Source organism: Chlamydotis macqueenii, chromosome 18 (assembly GCF_036417535.1).
Source record: "Chlamydotis macqueenii isolate bChlMac1 chromosome 18, bChlMac1.mat, whole genome shotgun sequence".
In the NCBI taxonomy this organism is placed as follows: Eukaryota; Metazoa; Chordata; class Aves; order Otidiformes; family Otididae; genus Chlamydotis; species Chlamydotis macqueenii.
Window position 1 is genome coordinate 2,966,881 of NC_141573.1, and position 21,386 is coordinate 2,988,266.

Here is a 21,386-nt window from a genome sequence, read left to right on the forward strand (position 1 = left end):
AAAGCGGTCATGTGCACCCAACGCCAGAACCGCAGAGAAGCTCCTGGGTCATCAGCACAGGTGGGCTCGTGGAGACCAAGCTCTCCCGCAGGCTCCAGAGGGTAAGGTTCAGCTGTGCTGGAAGCTGGGGCTTGAACCCAAGCCTCCAGAGGTAACACAAAGGTAATTAATTAAGCTCCTTAGTTTCTACCACCTCATTAATAATGTACCCTCTAAGGCCAGAGGAAAAAACAATCTAGCGATGTGGGAAAAAGAAGAGACTGATTGCATTTAAGAATTTAAATCATTTTATTGCTTTACCTGCCATTAGGACAATCTATAACAAAAGGAACATAATATAATATATTAGCACATACAGTAAATCAGACTTAGAGAGTCAGGTAACAATACAAAAATGGTCCTCTGGTTGACTATAGCTTTCTAGGGCAATAGACTTCGTACATCCGCTAAAGGTGGACTAGCAAAAAATTACTTCTAAAGCCCTGAATGTTAGCTAAGGCAAAACTATGCCAATTGTGGTTTCAAACATCTTTAAATTGCACACAAAGGTAAAGCTGTAACTGTGATTAATATTTAACTCAGACTTAGCTGATTTATCTTAAAATCTTGTAGGTAAAACTACAAAAGGGAGTAAACAGCAAGCTAAAAAGATGCAGTAGTGAAACTTTATTAGAAAGCCTTATATAAAAAAAAATGTGCATTTTTTTGTGGAGCTCTAACTAGTTTACACAGTTTTTGGTGCTTTAAAGTAACACAAAAAACACATATGAAGAAAAAACCTGGATAGAGTCAAAACTTAAGAAAAAAAGTTTTACAAAAAAAAAAAAGGTAGCATTTGCTTACTCCTTAAGGACTCTGGCAGGAATCCCCTACTCAACGTCTTCTGAATAGAGAACTCAAACCACAAGCGTTTAAATCCCATTATTGGGATTTCAGGTTCAGAAATACCCTGAAACCTTTTGTAAAGGCTTGACACCCTCAGTATTGTTTTGCATCAATTAGCAGACTCTTTCCGATTACCTACATGCCTAGGAGAAAGTGTCTTGAATCTGAATTTCCTCAGGAAGGAAATAAAATGAGGGCTCCATCGTTAGAAGTAGTTGCACAACAAATGCTAAACTGCTTGCTGCCACTCCCAAATACAAACCTATGCTACTTTATATAAATTACAGTTTAAAGGAAACCTTAAAAATTGCCTACCGTTATCGAACCGTGGAATTCAGTAAAAACTTTTGGGAAGTATTGGTGCGCACGGAATAATGGAACACAAAGCTGGTAAATACTGAAATACATTTAAGACTGCGCAACATATTGAACTTGGAAAAAAAAAAGTATGAAATACGTGTCATGTAAATTCCATAAGCAAGGAAAGAGAATGCACCTTTTGTATTTAAACTAGATTTAAAAACTTAAAATAACTGAGTGTTGCAGGAAAGTTAAAACATTCACTTTTTCTGCCTCACATTCACTACCAAGAATAATGGCATCTACGTAGACCAGCAACCTTGGCACCTGCAACTGATGCTGGCCATAAATACTCAACATTTATTTTCCCTGGTAACAAAGAGTCACCTGAACTGATGATCGTTTTTTAAAAAGTCAACTGAGGAATACAAAGCAAGCACGAGTCACAGGGAAAATAAAGTGTTTGCTTCCAATTTCGACACCAATCTAAGTACTTGAACACCATTAACAGCTGGACAGCTGCACCATTCTTACACCAACCTATGTACTAGCGACCAAAGTCAGGCATTGAATGTAACATTTGGTTCTTGCCACTTCGAACAGGCAGAGTTTTAAACGGCATATCTATCGCTGAAGAAAGAACAGGAAAAAAATCAGTTGCGGCAAGTCAGCAAATGAAGTAACAACTGCAGTAAGTTCACCAGAACTATTAACCTTGAAAGCTTTGATTTACACTTGACAAAAACATAACTAAGCAATCTTAAACCAGCAGACACAGGAACAATTATACTGTTAAATTCCAACTGTGGCTTTCTTAGCAGCTGATGCCTCATGATTGAACCCAGGATTACAGTACCCAGAAAATTAAAAAAAGAAAACCCGAAGCCCCCAGAAGCTCAGTTACAAGGGCAGTTCTCATTTGAAAAGAAATACAGCAGATTATGACCACAGCCTTAAAACCTGTCCAACAATTTGAGAAAGACCTTTAAAAAAAAAAAAAAAGAAAAAAAAGTTTTTCCCTCTCTACTGTCACCTCCTTACCCTATGGCAAGTGGCATGGTGGCAGGAGATCTCTCCCTCGCTGAAACAAGGCTGCGTTTGCCTGAGTTGGACATGGTTGCACAGAGAGAAGCCGTAACAGCAAACGCCTCCATAAAACTTCTACTATTAATTTAATGGGACAGAGAGCACAGAACTGCTCTAAATTAAAACCAGTGCCATGATAAGCAATTTTTTTTTTTCTTTTTTTTTTTAAACAGACAGGAAGCTGCAAATGCCAGTGGCAATGTGGCTCTGCACAAGGGTAGTAAAGCAGTCTGCATTTGTGAAGCATGTTTTGGGTAGGGAGGAAGGTTTCAGACAGACAGCGATACAAAACTGTTGTACTGCTGGATGTTTCGCTTCAGAATATCCGAGCACGGGCCCAGGACACGTTCAAATCGGGGTCGATCAAGCTTCACACATTTCAACAGGCCACGAGCAACAACGGTGGCAGCACGGGGACGGTTCATCAGCAGAGCTATTTCACCTAGGGCAACGGGAAAGCATTAACAGTGTTAAAAATCAACACGCAAAAAAGAGCTGAAGAAAATACCCTGTTGTATTTCAAACTGTTGCAGGAATCGAACAGAGGGTAATTCAGGTTTTAACACCGATCAGAACAAGTATCTATGTAGTTACATTAGAAGCAATTGTGAAGGCAGTTTAAAGACTACTTGACGACTTTTTTATTAAAAAACCTGACCACATTAAGAAGAAGGCCTCTCTGAAGACCTAAAGAATTTTCAACATTGCTTCTATTTGAGAAAAGGTTTCAATTCACCACAATTTTCATGGCCACAAGGAGTTATTTTTCTAACATGTAAGCTATACTACTGTTCAATTCTGACACTACTAGGAAACTCGGGACAAGACAACCATGGTGTTGAAGTGAAAACCATTAACGCACAAGACAGAAGCCTTTGACCCACAGCTAGCCAGAATCAAGAACTGGACTTTGCCACGGGGCTGTGCAATAAGAGTTTCTTGAAGTCCCCCTGGATTCCCATTTCATAAGTTACGCAGAAACACGCCAAAAGCTTTGTTTCAACAAACGCCTGTCCCACTGGTGACAACAGCTACCCATAGTGTTCTTAGCAACAAGTGTGAGCAAAACCACAGCATCAGCTTTTGAAGGAGTTTGTTTTTAAGCAGTTGGGCTGTTATCTCCGTGTTCAGGACTGAGGAAAGAACTCAGTGCTCCTCAGAAAATAAGTTTGCCTGCATTTTCAGAAGGGATGTTCAAAAGAAATGCAAGAAACTTTTCCACTGTGCCTACTTAAAACTCTCAAACCCACTAGCCTCCAAAACACAGGCTTGCAAAAGAATAAGTAGGTTCTAAGGGAGAGTTAAACCCTCGGGGGACAGGTCTGCAGCACCTGAACACAATGGTAGAGATAACGTTTAGTTTAAGAGTGGGAAACTCAAGAGTACACATCAAGGGCAGTATCAGAAGACAGTATAACTTCACACATGGAACAAAAATCTAGTACAGATTCTGAGCTGAGCAGACCTTTGGTCAGATCCGGTACTGTTAGTGCACTTGAGTACATCCCACCTCAGGCCTTGCAACAGAGTATTTGTTGATTACATCATCTACAAAGCCTAAAACCGAACTGACAACTAGAAGGCTTTAGCAAAAGGACTGCTTAGAGTAATAAGGAGATAGGATCTACCTTAAACACAAGAAGAAAAAATGAAGCTTTTCTTTTTGAGAGCAGGAAGTACTTAAACATTAAATAGTGGGTTCTGAACAGGTCAAAATAAGGCCACCAGGAATATCTTGTTATATACTGTTGCATTAGACTGCAAGAATGCTCTGTGAGCATACATATCCAGCCTTTATCTGTGATCCAAAATAAATCAACAAGCACTAGGCAAGTGATTAGTTCCATATGAAGATTATTTCCAAGTCTAAGTAAATATTCATAGGATCTTAGCCTTTTTCTTTGCCAGCACACAAGCTTTCTCAAGCCAAAGCGACTTATATGCCATGTAACTGAGAAAGAACCCTGATCTGCACTTGGAGACTACATCCAGAGTACCACGCTCAGTTTCAGGGTCCCCTGTGCAAGATACTGACAAAGCAGAGCAAGACCAGCAGTGCCACCCAGATGGTCAGGGGACTGCAGCACAGGACGTACAAAGAGATGCTGAAAGAGCTGGGTTAGTCTGACCTGGAGAAAAGGTTAAGGAGGGAATCTTGCTGTCTTCAGCTACATAATCAGTGATTATAAAGCCAAAACTAGACTGCTCTCTGCACAGTGAAAGGCAGAGAAAAAGCAACAGGCTGCAGAACAGGAAATTCTTGTCAGGCATGAAGAAAAAAATCTTCACAACATGGCTGGGTAAACAGCAAAATAAATTGTTCAGAGAGGTTGTGGGATCTTCATCCCTGGAGACACAAGACTCACCTGGACACAGCCCTGAGCAACATGACGCAATTTCAAAGTTAGCTCTGCTCAGAGTAGGGAGGTCAGACCAGATCATCACCAGGTCCCTTCTAAGTTACTCTAGAATTATCACATTTCTGTGATATGCATGCACACCTGAATGCCAAGCGACTCTGATGCTCACCTGACACTGAGCGAAACCACAGAAGTTAGCCAAAACAGTAATTAAGCAAATCCGTCCCATCACTATCATCCACAGCACAGGTGAAATGGTGACGATGGTGTGTGTAATCACAGTTGTCACTACGTTACTCACCAAAATAATCAGAAGGTGCCAGCCTGCCCACTTCAACAAATTCTTCATTTTCTGATCGACGCTGTAACACTGCAGCTGTGCCCTTTAATAAATCACAGCAATTAAACAATTGGAATTTCCAGGATCACTTGAAACACTGAATTCCACAAGAAATCAGCTGCCTCGCAGAAATAACTCTGACGATGTCTCAGTCTACAACCCACTTCGGCATCCCTGCACAGTTCACCAGACTGCTCTATAAACACAGCTGGTCCTCCCTCCTCTCTAAGCATCAAATGTCCTGGGTATTTACATATCCGCAGCACCGACTTCCCCCCGTTTTTCCTCATAATGGTAACAATATTACAGTATGACTAGCAAAAAAAAACCAAGAACAAAACAAAAGCCCAGACAGAAGGCAATGATACCACTAGCAAGACATTACTGGCTATCTTGAACAGGTCTACTCTTCTGATAAAGATAAATTAGTTTCAGCCAGAAACTTGTTACTTTTTTTCCTGGAAGTACCATTTGTAAAAATAGCAGAACTAAATATAAGCTTGCGCATGTCCAGTAAGATTTTTTTTTTTTTCAGAAGTTATCTACAAGCACATTCTTGCATTTTGTTTTTCTCAAGTGTCTATTTAGGGACAGAATAAGCCATGTTAAAAAGAAAGAAGTAAAGTTCTGAGCTTTTAATTTTGACCTTACCTCCAAGATAATGAAGAACTCATCTCCTGGCTCTCCCTGGACCACAATCTTTTGCCCATCCTCAAACTGTACCGGTTCCAGTGCATCAGCTACAGTGAGACGCTCCCACTTGTCCAGAGATTCTATGGAGTTAATAGTTCATTAACAGAGTGTCTTTTCAAGGCACAAATTATACTTCTTGCTCTGTCTTTATAGAGAGGTCAACCTATTTCTGGCTACATTTGTGTATCACATATCAAGACTTGAAGTGGAATTCTTTTTGAATGATGCAGAAAAGCAGTACAGGCCTTGGAGTCAGTTTTAATGGATTACAATGATAGCCTGTCATCATAACAATGCGGGGTAACAGCTTTATTAAAATACGGTGATTTATTCCACTTTAGAACAAAAATCTTCTCACTTACCCAATATAGATACTTTACTAAGGAATTCCTCATACATCTTTCTCTTTCTCAAAGTACTCCCCTACAAACAAACAAAAAAAAGTGATCAGCTTTCTCATTACAAAAGTGAGCACACTATTTTGAATAAATAACTTCAGCAAAGGGCAAAGGACAGGCACAGCTAGAAGGTCAAATGACCAGTAAAAATCAAAAGCATAATTCCAGGTTAGCACACAGCTACTTCAGTCAAATGGCATAAGCCACACATCAATCAGAAAAATACTTGCCATCAGGATCCTTCTATAGCTATCTCTGTCAATGCCCCACAACTTCACATTTGTCTTCGCCTTGACCGTTGCAGCGCGAGGAGTTCCATATATAAGGGCAAGTTCTCCAAAGCTTCCACCCTCACCAACGCTGGTTGCCCACTCGTTGTTCACATAAACCTGAAAGGCAGCGCATGGTGACAAGCCAAGGCATATGGTGTCTTGGGAGCTGGTCAGAGACTACATGAAACTGCTGCTACCCCGTATTTCCTTTATAGTAAAGGGAAATTCTCACATCTGTATAGTCAGAGACGACCATTTCAGGGTTTCATCAACACTTCACAGCCAGCCCTTTTAAAGGTCCCTTCCAACCCTAACGATTCTGTGATTCTAACCCCAGTCCCACTCATAATTTTTTACTTTCATCAACAACGGACTCTCTTCCACATCACATGCACAGAAATTACACACCTAGACTCATGGGACCCTTTGATATGAAATAAAATCTCAACGAAGTCTCTGTCAGAGAAAGCTACAGATTAGTTGGACTGGAAAATAAGATGTCTGGTCATTCTTAACGCCTGTCCTGCACCTCAACTAGACTCCACCCTGCACTTGTAAAACATTAGTATTGTGTTGAGTTTCAAGATGAATGATTCAAACACCAACACAACGCACAGTCTGTGCAGCCAGACTGAGTCGTTAAGGAGCAAAGAGGCTCAAGCAAAATAAACTTCTACAAGAACTTATTATGAGAAAAGCTGCTAAAGGAAGGATGTGTAGAAGAAGCCTACAAACTTCAGGCTGCTATTCTGCTAGGGATGAACATGTCATTAATAAACTACTAATAATGCTTACATCCATTTCTCCTTGATCAACAACATAGAAGTTATCACCTTCATCACCTAAAGAAGGAAAAAAAAAAACCAAAACACAACTGAATACACTCTAAGAACAAGTAAAGCTATGCAAGCATTCATGTTTCACAGAACTAGCACCTCTGCCAACTTTGATGTTAAGAATCTAACAAGGTTGGCAGCGACAAACTCTGCACAGCTTTCAGGGTGAAATTTCACATTTTGCTGATTTCACGTTCCTCTCGGTCCTGTGAAAGGGGACATCTACTGGCACGCGGGAGATCAGCAGCATTTCCAGGATTACTGGAAAGGTGTACTGGATCCATAAATTGACATAATGTGTTCTACTGAGCCATCAAATGATAATCTTTCCAATAAATAACACATGCAACAAAACCACATCTTCCTACAATTGCTGCAGTCCTCACTTTAGCATGACTGTGCTTCAGACAACACAGCAAGAAAGGGTCACTGCATCCAGACAATATTTTCCGAAAACCCCCCCAAAACTAACAAGAGCAGTGGGCCAGAGCCTGCTCACCATCTCCAAGGTATTCATCAGTGTCAACATTGTCACTTGCCTTGCTGTATGACAGTCTCTCCTGCAATGTAAGTGACGGGGAACATCGCATCAAAGATGTCACTAAAAAAAGATATAAAAATTAGATTGCTGCTTTGGACAACTGCCCTGCATGCGTGCAGTCGTACACCTCTAACTTCAGCCCATCAGTACTCTTCCTATGATCTCTGGATGGTTACGCTGACTGTTAAAGAGGCTGTCAGCTAGACTAACCTAGCTTTGCACAGTACGACACGCTTAGCTCTTCTGAAGTCTGCACTTGACCTACAAATATTTATTCCTACCTTCTTTCATTATCATCAAGATGGGCAAACAGCACGTTCTTCTCAATAGCTTTTGCCAAAGCAGCCATAGTCTTATAATCTTTTGGAATAACCTAGGATATAATCAGAAAAAAAAGTAACTGATTAGTTTTTGAAGAAAAATATTGCATTCCTCTGGATAAATAAATTATTTACTATAATTACTAATAAATTGCTACAAAAGACTGCTGAATTTCTCCAATTTCTTTCAAGTACTATAGATCTAAAACTAAATATAGTCAAGGTTTACAGCCAGTTTATACAGAAGGTAAATAAAATCTTGTATTATTTTATGCACCAGCAAAAGCATCATTCCATGCTAAGTTTGTAAGTCTTGTTGCAAGAGTACAAGCATCTGTTCAATGTGCGTTTTCCTACGACTAGCAGCAAGCCTGCTCTGCCATTAAGCTAAACGTAATGTTGTTGCAGCTGTGGGATAACTGGAAGCACTTTGTTTATATATATATAAAATATATAAATATATGTACATGTAAATATATATTACTTCACAGGGAACACGTCTATGCTGTGTATAAATGGTTTAATTGCATGGCAGTTTATTCTAACCTCCAATTAAACACACAGGCCTGCTTTTTACAGTTATCACAAGATTTAACAGGCTACAGGAGCTGTGTGATTTAAAACACTGGATAGAAAGCGGTCTGAAAATCTTTGATTGTAGATGCAATTCTTAGCAACATTTAAGTTATGTTACCTTTCTAACATAAGATGCAGCATCCTCTTCTGTATAGACTTCAGCACTGATGGCCCCACGCCTTCTTCGACCCTTAACCACAGGGTTCATAGGAGGAGGAGGAGAAATTTCATCCTCCCGCGAGTCTGAGCGTGAACCAGACTTCTGTTGATTCAGCAACTGTTTTGCCTCCTCCTAAACAGGAAGGAGGATGTGTTTGTGTCACGTGATCCAGCAAAAAAGCACCATTACATATTATATTCCAATTTAGTTTGCCAGGGCAAGGGAGCTTCCTGTGTACTATTACTCCCGCACGAAGGCAAACAGGAAACTAGAGCAACCAAGATCAGAGGGCTTTCAAAACAGATGGTAGATACACCTTTGATAGCATTCATATCACAATGGTGTTTATTAAAATAAAGTTACACTAAGAGTTTAATAAATTAAGACGTATAAACAAGTTGATTCTCCTTTCCACTAGTGTATTCAACAGGCAATGAAGACATTCTGCAAATGGTAAAGACATTTTCCCACGTGTAAACGCAGCAGTTCCTTCCCTCAGCTGCAAGGTGTTAAGCCTTTTCTGATTTGGAAGACAGAAGAGCAATTCCTCAGAAAGCCATGTTACATGAGAAGCTTTTGAAACAAGGTCAAGCCATGGACCAGCTCGATATTCAATAACCGACAGTTATTTGAGGAGAAAGAAACACGAACACCACTTACACAGGAAGGATGCTAGAGGCCAAACAGCGGGTCCTTTTCCGCAAACCACGGATTGTCAACTTCGCACAACATCACGCATTTTCCTTATTTCCCTCAGTTACCTGTTGTGCTGTCTTGTACTGATGTTGTAGAAAACTAGCATAATTACAACAAAATGAAGTCTAACTATTTTGACAAGCAGAAATTTGATTCTTTTGTGTACCAGTAAATTCACCTTCATCAACTAAAATCAGATTAAAAACAAAACAAAAAAGCTGACCTTGGAGCCAGAGCATTTGCATCGTAACAGCTCAAATTACCTTCTCCCAGGGTTAAGGAAACAGGATTTTGGGACATGCCTTAAAAGAACAAGGAGTCATCTGTTCTCTCAGAGCTCCATGCACTTTGAAAAGCTGGATTTGTCCCAGTGTCCTTGGTCAAACGGTACCCTGCCCAGCTGGGCAGCTTGCTGCTTGGCTGCCACGCTCCACTCCGGAGGTGCGCAGAGGCTATGCATAACATCGCTTTGAGGACAGAGACATCAGATAACCAGTACAGGGAGTTTACATTTTACACCTCTCAGATAGCTAAAGAGCAAGCACAGATCCATCGAGTTACATTTCACTTCCTGCTTTTTGCCCATTGATAAAATAGTGTTACATTTCAAAATGACAGGGGCAAAACATATTTAAAGCCTTGTTTCTGTCTTCTGATTTTAGAGAAACAAGTCTCAACTGAGATGGAGTTAAAAATAGCTTGAGGAGTAGTAAGTGTTCAGTTAAAACTGCCTCTCTACAAAGTGGGCAACACCATCAACCACAGCAGCTGATCCATATACAGAACACTTAACCCATTAAAAAAAACTCGACACTTTAGAAATAAGTGAACACCAGCTGCTGTACTTTTTCCAGTATCACATGAAATATAAAATATGGAGATCCTGTAACTTTCAGGGATAAAAGCACTTCAGCAGCATGTAGCAAGGGAGCTGTGTATCAAAATACTGTTCAACAAGAGACTGGCCAAGGTAACGGCCCACTCGAGGAACAAGGAAACGGCACCAAAAGTGCAACTGGTAACTTCTGTCTGATCCCAGATTTAACATTACTGTACTAAAAAGAAGTATGGTAAGTTAGGGCATGGACACAGAAACCCATTACAGGTCTGTAAGACATGACATTAACTTAAAATATACCAGCTATTCTAAACAGTCTATACACATGCTCATCAAGAGGAAGACTACCTCCCAATGAGACAGATCTCCAGAGATTCAGTCACGCTACCTATCGCAAGACAATGCTGTGCCATGGAGTAAGTGAGACGCTAAAATCTCACTATTTCCACAGCAGAAGCTTTTCACGTATTCATCTTTTTAAAACACATTTTATATAATTTCTGATACTAAACCACATATATTACACCACCAGATCAGAGCAAAACTACGCTAGGTCCTAAAGAAAGGGTAGCAGTTACTATTCCCAGATACCATAGAATCTAGCCTGTGTTTGTCAGCAGAGAAAATGTATTTGTTCAGGTTTAGAAGCTCCTCAAATTAAATGGACAAAGGCATTCATTTTGCTCTGTACTGATCAGTATAACCAATACTTGAATTTTAAAAAAGCTTCGCAATAAAGTTTGCCTATTTGTTAGATCCAAGTATTGATCCTGGTTTTCCAGCTGATGGAGCAATTCAAGGAGTTTTCAGTGTCAGAGATGACTAATTGTAAATATTATTTTTCCTGACAAGAAATAGTTATTAACTCAATTTAAATTATTACAAGTCAGAAACATTAAAGAGATGAGACTTCACACACTCTTATTTTAAGACCCTCAGCTACTGAAGATGACCTTCACAATTTCAGAATTATGTTTTACACTGTATAGTCCAGCATCTGGTAATTGTCATCACTCCAGAAACAGTCTCAACTTCTTCTGGCTAATTTGTATTTCATTTATATCAACTCTCCACTTATTTTTTAAAAAACACTCAGAAGCTAAAAAAACAATGTTAAAAGCTCTGCCTTAAATTCACAACTGCAGAGTACACCCTTCTTAACTACCACGTTTCGCAAAAGAAATTCTTAGGAAATAGGAAAATATTCAGGTATTTTGGAGGCAGGGCAGCTGGTGGGGAACACGTACAGTGATTAGTTGTCAATCACATTTCGTAATTCCAGCTGTACAGAAAGCCTAATGTGCACATCACTGCATTGCATACAGCATTTCAAACATGCACTCATTCCAGCGGACAGACACGTCCAATATCCAAGATTCATCTGGCAGGCTGTAGTAATGATCTCCACATTAAATTTCCACAGCTCAAACCACATTACACAGCCAACCGCAGCACTGGATAGCTATTAGCTTTTAGTATGCATTGGTGTTACCGGCCATGTCTGCACAGCCAAGGGAACAGAGGCCTTAGGACACTGCAAATGGATAAAATGAAAACATTGATACAATCAATGTGTAGTCCCTAGATTCACGTAACAGCTTTCATAACTCAGAAGAGGACACAGGAATTCCTGTAGTAGCTGTAAATCTCAGAGGCAGTTAATTTCAGTGTTTCTGAACACAAATTCAAACGTGTGTTTAAATGTCTTCAATGTATTTTAATAACATGACAGTGAATCAGCCCTGTGTTTGCGCACTGTGGAAGAGATGACTTGTCACGATAACTAGAGAGAAAATAGTAACCTCGCTTCAGTTTTAAATGACGTTCCTTCAAAATTCAGTCTTAAAAAAAACAATACTGTATCTCTGCCTCAATTTGATCCAGTCTGACAGATGAACAGTTAGAAAGCACATTGAAAAGTTGCTCTGCTTTATTAAAGATGTAACAGACACTACTTCTGGAATGCAAAGCGGATTTCGTTCCAAACACTTTTGCTCTACCAGAGCTAAGTACCAGGTTACAGCTGGTTAATAACAGTATTTAGCATTTGTGCTTTCCAGCCACGGATGTCAGAGGAGTTTGCTAACGTAGTACAGGATGCTCACTGTTCTGTTACTTGACAGCTATTAAGGTACCGCGTCACCTGGTTAAAGCAAGAGCAATCCATTAGGCTGAACACCGAGATCGCTTCGAGAAAGCTGTAGCAATGTTTAAACACAAGAAGAAAAATGCTACAGTTCCACTTTCAGCTATAGCTGCACTAGTGGGCATGTATAACCTATGCCAACACAACTCAAAAGACCCCCAAAAAAATTGTAAGAGTAATTTCATGGGAAATAACATTACCTAAGCAGTTTTATTTTCAGCTTCCTTACGGGCTGACAGAGTACACAAACAGTCTATTTGCACCAGAATAAAATAATCAAGTTATTCAACTCCAAAATACATAAGATGAAGTTCAAAGCTAGACTCGTCTTGCTACGAACAAATGAAGTTCCCTTTAACGTTAAATACTACATGTTGACCATGAGTCCACTACACAAACGCATCCAAATATTCCCACTTTATATCCCTACATATGGACTGGTTTACAATTCATTCTAAGTGCAGTAACACAGTTTACTTTGTAAAGTTTTGTATATCAACACTTGTAGTGGAATTTTAAAAACTAGCAATCTATCAGTACTCAGAAATCTGAGAATCCGAGGTGGGGAAGGAGACGCAGTAACAGGGAAGGACAACGGATTTTTAAGAACTTCATTACTGCGTGGTTTGCTGCTGGCATTTGGGCATTTTCTAGTATCTACCTTGAACACTTCCATTAAAAGATAATTTCCACTATACGCACTTACAATTTCTAGTGTTAATGTCTTTCTTCTTTACGTCATCAATTAGCAACAGCTAGAATTTTAAAAGAGGAGAAACATACACCTTCCACATACAACAAGTACTGAAAGCAACACCTGCAAGCGACTGCTGTACAAGGTCACAGCTACGTTAGTTACTAACGGTGTACTACGGATAGAGTCGCTGAATTTAACCTTTCCTCCGCATCAGCCTTTAAAACCTCCCACTTTCATAACAGCTGCTTTTCCTGTCTGCCTAGATAACAATATATAAAATGAAGAGTTGAAAAGAATACAAAGTCACTGTTTCAAATACGACCACTGAGAAGACAAAATGCTTTCCATTCCCAAGATCCCAGAATGCTTCCAACAACAACAAAAGCACCAAAGAGAGCTTGAGGACAAACGCAAGAGGAAGAAGAAAGCAAAACACGACACCGACTCCGAGGGGAAGGCAGAAACAGGCTTGCTCTCCTGGAAATTTGGAATGCAAATGCTTCCGTTTGACTCCAGCTAGACCTGGAGAACTACCACTGGCCAACGACTTCTGTGCTGTACCTGAATTATTGTAAACCATTTGTTGCAACACAAGAAACCAAACGCCTATCGCCAGTGTCTAACCGAGCTCACACGCCACGGTTATCACCCAGCTACAGACAGGACTGCGTGTGCTGTTAGCTTCTATGAGTAAGCACTAGACGCGGATTACACCTGCATCCCAGCTGGGTAAGTCTCCTTGCCAGCCTGTGCTCTGCCCTCCGTGCTTTGTTATGCCAGGGGAGCTTTTACACCACGACCAAGTGGCATAAACTACTGGAAAATAGGATTTGTTTTCCAAAAGCACCAGTTCCAATTTCAAACAGCCAATATGAACACTGATCAAACCTGAATCTCAGCCTCTAAACCTCAAATTGATAGATAATGTCAATTTAGGTCATTCCACTCTCCTTCCCTCCCACTACGCGTTTTTACCTTCTCCAGTCTTTCAAAGTATTCTCTGAGGAATGCCATGGGTCTTTCAGGTTTCACTGTGCATAACTGTACAATGCAATCTTTCAGAAGTTGCTGGATGTTGTGCTTTTGGACGTAAAGTTCACATTCCCGAAGACTACGCTCCTCCTCGCTGCTGCTGCTAGAAGCTGCCATTGCTGAAGACAAGAGAAAGAGAAGGTCAGACAACTAGTAGACACAGAGATGCTGCTGCCCGATACAGTCAGGCACGTTATGCTGCGTCAGCATCTTGCTGATATCACGGCATAGGAGTATCTTTATCTGTCAGGCTAGTAACTAAGCTAAATCACGAAAGAAAAAGCTAGGAACTTATTCAGCACCTGGAAAGAAATTAAAAAATCTAGGTGCTCTGTAGCCACAGGCACAAAAGGAAAAGCATTTGGTTGAGCTGGGAAAGCTTCAATAACTCAAGCCCCGTGAGCACTCAAAATCAAGGAAGTTTCCACCTCGACCTTCTGCCGATTAAACTGAGTCCTTCACAGGACTGGAGGCTCACTTCATAAACGAGCTGTATGGGGTCATGCGGATGAGCAGGAGATAGGTGGCTGGGAGCTGGGAATCTGAGAGGCCAGTATGAAAAGCATTAGGAAGTGAAACTCATTAAGGTTGGAGCCAAAGCCAGATGCCAAGGCAGAGTCCGCTAACGGAAGTTATGGCATTACAGGCGTTACTTCCAAAAAGCTACTCTCCAGTTTAAATTAGTTCACACTTCATAACTCTCTCCATGGATACACTGCAATCCCAAAAACATTCCTTCAACTGTAAACAATCAAAAGTCCATCTTTAAACACAGCTGTTACGATGCCAGGAATTCAAGAGACTTTAAAATTGCAGTGCCAGCTGTAACACTTTAAAAAAATGTTCTTAAGCAGGTTTTTGTCCCCCTTTCAGGTTACAGAGCCATTTTAAAATATGTTTTTACATATTTATATATAAACATTTCATGTCATTTTTTTCATACAGCAATTAACACTGAGAGACATGAAGAAATAGGAGAGAACTTCTCAGGGCATTTTTGATGAAATATAAAGAAAGTTACCTGGTTCAGGGACAGCGGCAACAGCTTATGAATACGCAGTAAGATATGTTGGCACCAGGATCAGCTTTTGAAACGGAAAAAATGGATTCAGACAAAGCAATTTTGAGAGATGACAAGTCACTGAAAAGCCAAGCGGTGCAGTCATATTATGGATTTTATGCTACTGAGGCAGCACGTTGAGGAAGACAGGCCACGCAGGCGACACAACACTACCGGAGAGTCCCGAATTACGCTACCAGAGAGTCCCGGAGGACTGGGGTTCACATGAAATTGCTAACACTTCAAGCAGGCTTCATTCTTGTCACAGCTAATCCCTGCATAAGTACGCACCGGCAGATGTATTGTGTGTTGCATGAACACCACGTATGGACTTCACACGGACTGAAAAGGCGCCTTCACGCTCTCCAGTTACTTCTTTTGTTTTGGCAACTCGCGCAGTGAAGGTCAGTCCTAATTAACAGCCCCGGAGACACTTGGTGGCTCCATGACAGCCTACAAATTACGATCTACAGAAAAAGCATCGCGCTGCTGGCAGGCAGCGGACACAGGCCACAGCTGCCCATGGGAAGAGCAACACCGGTGCAGAAAGCACCAAAGAAATACCGAAAACTCCGGTGTTTTTACAAGGTATTTCCCCGAGCACCCTAGCCAACTGCCTGGGCCCGGCCTGCCCGGGGCTGCCCCGCCAAGCCAAGCCCGCCCCTCACCGCGGCCCCAAGGCGCAAATAACGCCGGGCCGCTCCCGGGGCTGGGGAGGGGACACCCGAACCCCCCAGACCCGTGCGAGGCCGGGGGCTCTTTTAGCGCCCGGCGCCTTTCACGGCCCCGCGGCCTCCTCCCCGGCTCGGACACGGGGCCGCCGGCCAAGGCGGAAAAGGGGACGCTGCCCCCCCCCCCCGCCCCCGCCGTAGGCCCGGGAGCTGCCGGCTCCGGCACCGGGCCGCTCCCCTCGGCAGGGCCGGCCCCCGCCCCCAAGGCCGCAGGCCTCCCGCTCCGCGCCCGCCCTTCCTGCCCGCCCGGCCTCGCACCCTCCCCGCCGCCCTCGCAGGGGCCGCCCCGCCGGGCCGGGCGCCGCCGCTCACCTGGCGCGGGCGGCTCCGCCGGGCCCTCACCGCCCCCCGCCCGTCCCGGCCCGGCCGCGGCCTCGGCGACAGCAGCAGCGGCGGCGGCAACGGCGTCTCCCACCGGAAACCAACGGGCCCGGCCAATCACCGCCCGCTGTGACGTCAATGCGCCTCGCTCTCACCCAGACCCGTCACCGAGGTAACCTTAAAGGGGCAATGCAGAGGGCCCCCGCTCCGACGGGGCGATCGCAGCCTGGGGAAGCCGGGGCAGCCTCACCGAGCGCGGTCTGCTCCTTTAAGGCGCACGCGAGGCTGGCGGGGAGGGAGCGGCCGGGACGCCGAGGGGATCGGGCCGGGCCGGGCCGGGCCGGGCCGGGCCAACCGGTCACTGCGGGCCGGGCCTCGCCGTTGGGCTGGAACCCGCCGGCTCCGGTAGCGGAGACGGGCGCGGCCTGTGCCGCGTGTAGGCCGCGCCCAGAGCGATGGGCAGCAGTAGCGTTACCGGAATCCTGCTAAGCGGCAAATAACGCCTGCAGCGCCAGTTAACGAAATAGCGGTGCCGCTGGGGACCCCCGGCCTCCACAGCGCCCGGTGAAGAGATCGGGCTGTTAGGGCGGGAAAATAAACCGCGTTCAGGCTCAGCAAAGAGTTCACTATAATCGGTTTAAAATGCACACGCAGAACCATCTCCCGTGTCTCTGTGGCCGAGACGAGCCGTGCGAGAAGTATCCGAAGAGCTCGGCTGTGCTGGCAGGGAGAGCCAGGCCCCACGCAAGGACCCGAGAAAATGAGCCCCGAATTGTGCGTCTGCCCCCCTTCCGGCAGCCGAGGAGATCACTCCGATTTACAACAGCGGCTGTGTTTCAGCCAAAACTCAGCAGTGCTTCACTCGTTTGGGACGGTTGTATAACGTACCACCAAAATTACTCCAATGACTTTAACGTATATGTTGAGATGAGGAGCTGTCGGTGCTTTTGCAATGACGTACCAGGCCATCAGGAGCTGTCTGCCGTGGCGTTTCTCATATTAAACACATGAAGGACAACAGCCTAGGCGTGGATCTTGGATCGGGATTCACGACAGAGCGAGCTAGCCCCTGAGTTCACATTCCTTCAGTGTTCGATAGCTTCTGGCTGTTACGGGTTAATTAGAAGCCAGGGTCCAGGATTTCTGACACTTGAGCCAAAAGCTGAAACTTTTACAAGAAACATGACTTGTAAGGAATCATTAATGTTTGTGAAGTCCTGTCAGAGTACAATGTTAGCAAATAAATCTACTTGCTCACCTGATAACAATATTTCTTTCTGTAACTGAAAACTACTAGAAGTTTCTGAACACTGGAAAGAAAGTTGTGTGCATTCTCCCCTACACGCCTCTTTTTTTTTTGCATTTTATCTTCCCTTGTTGCAAGCTGTCTGCTATTGTCACAGCTCACTCCTGGTCTGGACAAGTCCTGCTGCTAGTTTGGGATAGATCCCATCTGGAACAAAGATCAGACCCACACGTAAAACCTGTTCTGCAACATTCTGCTTATTAAGAAGACAAGGATACTGTTGTACAGCGTCCTCTTGATGCAATCCTTCCCTGAGCTCAAGGCAAGAGCGTAATAAAGGGAACAGAATGGGCTTTCAAAAGGAGCCTTGTGATGCCAACCTGAAGTCCCTCTTTTTAACTGCGTACAAGTCCTTCTCTGTGACTCAGCACTGATTTATCTCTGAAGGTTAAATCACGCTTGTCACAAGCGTATGTTCGTACATATTCATGTGTTAATTCTTACACTGTTAAAGACGTAAGAGAAATTAAAAACAAACAAAGCCCTGTTCCATTTGGTCTGGTCTGAATTACAGTCAGGCCCTGGTCATAACTGTCTAATTAAATAATAAACATTCCCGAGTAAATAACTTGCATTACCGTCAGCACTATTCCCACAACTTTCATTTCAAACAATTTTATGCATTAAGAGTTTCTCATGAAGCAATCTGTCGCCTGAGGCTGGGGCTACTGAAGAGCAGAGTCCAGTCTGCCAGCAGAATATACCAACGCAAGCGTAAGACGCAGCGTGACCCAGCCAGCCACCATGAAGAGGGGTAAGGTGAACTGTTCTGGCTGTTTCTGGTTACATTTAATAAGAACTCCGTGGAATAATTTTTCTAATAATTTTTCTAATTCAGTTTTATCTCCTATCCTGTAGCAGAGGCTGTCCTAAAGCACCGTTATATTTGGGTTTTAGACAAATCTAGAAGTCAGCCCTGGTTCAAACCCCAATGGCAAGGACGGAGGGTTAGCACGGCAATGGTTTCAGTGATGGTAACCATTGTGTACCCGTAGTGGTGGGACATTCAGTGTCTGAGACTGGTAAATACTGGCAGAGTGCGGACCAGACAAGATGAGTCCCCAGGCAGGGGCTGTGAATCATCACGTGTCACGGCACAGACTTGCAGAAACCTGCAGATAGCACTTTCTGGATTTTAGCAGCTTGATTGCTCTCATTTTTAAACCAAGAAACACTGCCTGAAGTGTGGTATTTCTAGGCAGATTCTGGATGAAAGTGTCCAGAGATATTTAAGTCTCTGCAAGTTAAGAGGGGTTAGCTACCTAGCTTGGAGGATCAGGATATCCACTAATTTTTGTAAAGTACTCTACTGTCAGGTTTGTGTATTTAGCCACTTCTGCTTCAGCCTCATAAGGGGGAGTCAAAAGCACTATTTTCATGATTAAAACCAGCAGCCCCCTTGAAGATAATCACAATTCCTTCATCAATTGAGTGATAATGCCACCTCATCATTCTGAGGCATTTGGCTCATCTCCATTCTGCAGTAAGTCATGTAGGACAGATATTCCTGTATTCCTGGTCTCATAAAAGAACAATAAATTTGTCTGTAGAAAGCATCTGAAATATCCCAAGTGGGACGATAATTTGTTTGCTTTTTAACAAAGCTTCCCAGAAGTTCTTACAAAGACAAAATTTATTACTCTAATTTTTATGGTGCTATTTATCAACACGGTGATCAACAGTAATAGAAGCTGAGGATGGTGACTGGGAGGGAGAGAAGTCAAGGCTTTCTGTTCTGCTTACCGCCACGCAATCCTATAAACCCCACGGAGGTACTGACTGGCTCAGTGTTCTCCTGCAAGCAGAAAGCATTGCAGCGTTCACCGAGGAAGCAGATGAGAGCACAGTGGGGTAGCTGAGGGGAAGGAGATCCAGGACAAGGCAGCCTGGTAAGAAGGCTGTGCACGGAACAGCGAGGGTGAGACCGGGAGAGGGCACGAGGAGCAGCGTTAAATGGCTGTGAAGAGCAGCTTGAAGCTGAAGTGGCTCAGAAGTAGCTGGATCCAGCTGAAAGGAAAACAGAAAAAAAAAAAAAAAGTCATAGATCACTAGGCCAGGAAAAATACCTCCATGAGTAATCGCACTCTGCAGGAATAACAGCGGGGCAGCAATTGGGGAGCTCAGGGAGAGAAAATTACATGAGCCGAGATGAGAAATAAGAGCATACAAGAAGTCTACCCCTGCTGTGCGCATAGAACAAAAAAAAAGCTTCCTGACAGGTACTTTAGTGGCAGCAAAATTACCAGGGTCTGCGAGTATCCGCTACGCTACACAGGAGTTAGAACAGCAGGGTATCTACCGCAGATCCCACCCCAACAGAGTCATGTCCTGCCCGTGAGGTACCACCATCTCAGACAAGCCCTGGGACTGAAAGCAAATGAGTCAAACAAGTGTTGGATTGAAAGAGGCAACGTTTGTGTGTCCCCCCCCAGTTTTACACGTTAAATCATGCAAATCTCTCACCCTTAATGTACAAGCAGGGTCTGAAGAGGCACAGCCCAGTGTGCAACACTGTCTTGATCGGAGTGACTGCTGCGTGTGCGCTGCCTTGGGCTGGGGGAGAATGAAAAAGTTTTACTGGTACAGAACCCCATCTGACCTGTGCCATGGGCTAAAAGCCACTCTGGACCCTGAAAGATGGTGCGTGGAAGCTGGCTTTGGTCTTGGTGCCCGTCAACTGGGCAGACAGTTGTGTGAAATGGTCCCCAGTGCAGAACGAGTTTGCTTTGAGCAGCAGATCTCAAATCATTTCCATATGTTACTTTGAAGAAGAACATGACTGGTAAGACTCAAAACAGAGTAACCAAGAGAAAAAAAAAAAAATAAATGCCCTGAAGTGCCCAGATCTCACAGATAGACCAGTCGGGGAATCCATTTACATCTGCCAGACGTGCCTGCTGCAACACAGCCCTTCGCACACCCAGCGTGGTTCCCAGCTGGAAGGCTTCCAACACCCAAGGGGCAACGGCTGGGGACATTTCACCTCCTGAGCAAACGCTAAACAGCTCAGCAGCATGAGGAGGCAGCACAGCCAGCCGGGGTGCCGTCATTATCTGAGGTACGTCACATAGCTCTCCCGTGTTTGCTTAAGGACAGGCTCAGTGACACTTTGAAAGAGCCACGGGACTTTGATTAAATTCTAGCACAGATAATTGCCTGCCATCCAACTGTTATTAACTTGAAGTCAGTGTTCTCCCTTCCGACCTAAGGAGCTGTGTCTAGACCAGCAATTAACCCGCACCTCAGCAGTGGGGCAAGAAGTCTGAAGGGCTTCAGGGACTTTTTCCCTCCCCAATTCCGAGTGAGGACAGGGATTGGCACAGTGGGAAACAGATGCAGGTCAGAGCGCTAAGCTGCCTCACCAGATGTGGGAGGCAGAAAACTGCATCCAAAGCATGGCAGAAAAAAGACCCAGTGAGGCTCAGTGCTCCAGAGGGAGGAAGGAGATGGGAGAGCAGGTCTTTGCCCCCTGCAGTTGGCTTGCGTTCAGCCTTTCCTTTGCATCATTAACTTTACACAACCTCTGGGCTGCTTCGGCACTTCACGAACTGCCCAGGCATCTGCAAATGTGATTTTTGACTTCAGGATTTCTCTGACGCAAACCAAATTAAAAAGCAAAGAGATAGTGTGCAGCTACTGTTGACTTCTTTTCCAGGAATGCATGTGAAATGCTCCCAGTGTTTGTTTTGTAATAGAATGTAAATACCCCCATTGGAAAGAATCCTCGGTTCCTGTGCTTCTAACATAGGAGCAGTCCGGGGAGAGCTCCCTCTCCAAGCATCATCTGTGACA

The 21,386-nt window shown here is 43.7% G+C and overlaps 1 protein-coding gene across 4 annotated transcripts; it reads right to left on the reverse strand.

Moving 5' to 3' along the window:
• Window positions 1–264: 264 nt before the first annotated feature.
• On the reverse strand, window positions 265–16,382 carry PRKAR1A (protein kinase cAMP-dependent type I regulatory subunit alpha). 4 transcript variants are annotated; one of them, XM_086762495.1, is made up of 13 exons: window positions 16,280–16,343; window positions 15,528–15,703; window positions 15,198–15,261; window positions 14,120–14,295; window positions 8,726–8,899; window positions 7,993–8,084; window positions 7,710–7,771; window positions 7,130–7,176; window positions 6,293–6,451; window positions 6,027–6,087; window positions 5,623–5,744; window positions 4,933–5,014; window positions 265–2,713 (listed from the first exon to the last, which is right to left on the reverse strand). In XM_086762495.1, exons 4-13 carry the CDS (start codon window positions 14,291–14,293, stop codon window positions 2,541–2,543), a joined length of 1,146 nt encoding a protein of 381 aa, XP_086618621.1. In that variant the 5' UTR covers window positions 14,294–14,295; window positions 15,198–15,261; window positions 15,528–15,703; window positions 16,280–16,343; the 3' UTR covers window positions 265–2,540. The 4 variants fall into 4 exon arrangements, with proteins under 4 accessions (XP_086618621.1, XP_086618620.1, XP_086618622.1 ...); XM_086762494.1 differs by lacking the exon at window positions 15,528–15,703 and having other exon boundaries at window positions 16,280–16,382; XM_086762496.1 differs by lacking the exons at window positions 15,198–15,261; window positions 15,528–15,703 and having other exon boundaries at window positions 16,280–16,376.
• Window positions 16,383–21,386: the final 5,004 nt, after the last annotated feature.

Coding starts and splice junctions, on each gene's coding strand:
- PRKAR1A (XM_086762494.1), bottom strand. CDS start 14,293: ATGGCAGCTTCTAGCAGCAGCAGCGAGGAGGAGCGTAGTCTTCGGGAA. Junction 8,900..14,119: donor ACTTTGAAAGACTGGAGAAG/GTAAAAACGCGT, acceptor CTTCCTGTTTAG/GAGGAGGCAAAACAGTTGCT. Junction 7,772..7,992: donor CTTGATGATAATGAAAGAAG/GTAGGAATAAAT, acceptor ATCTTTTTTTAG/TGACATCTTTGATGCGATGT.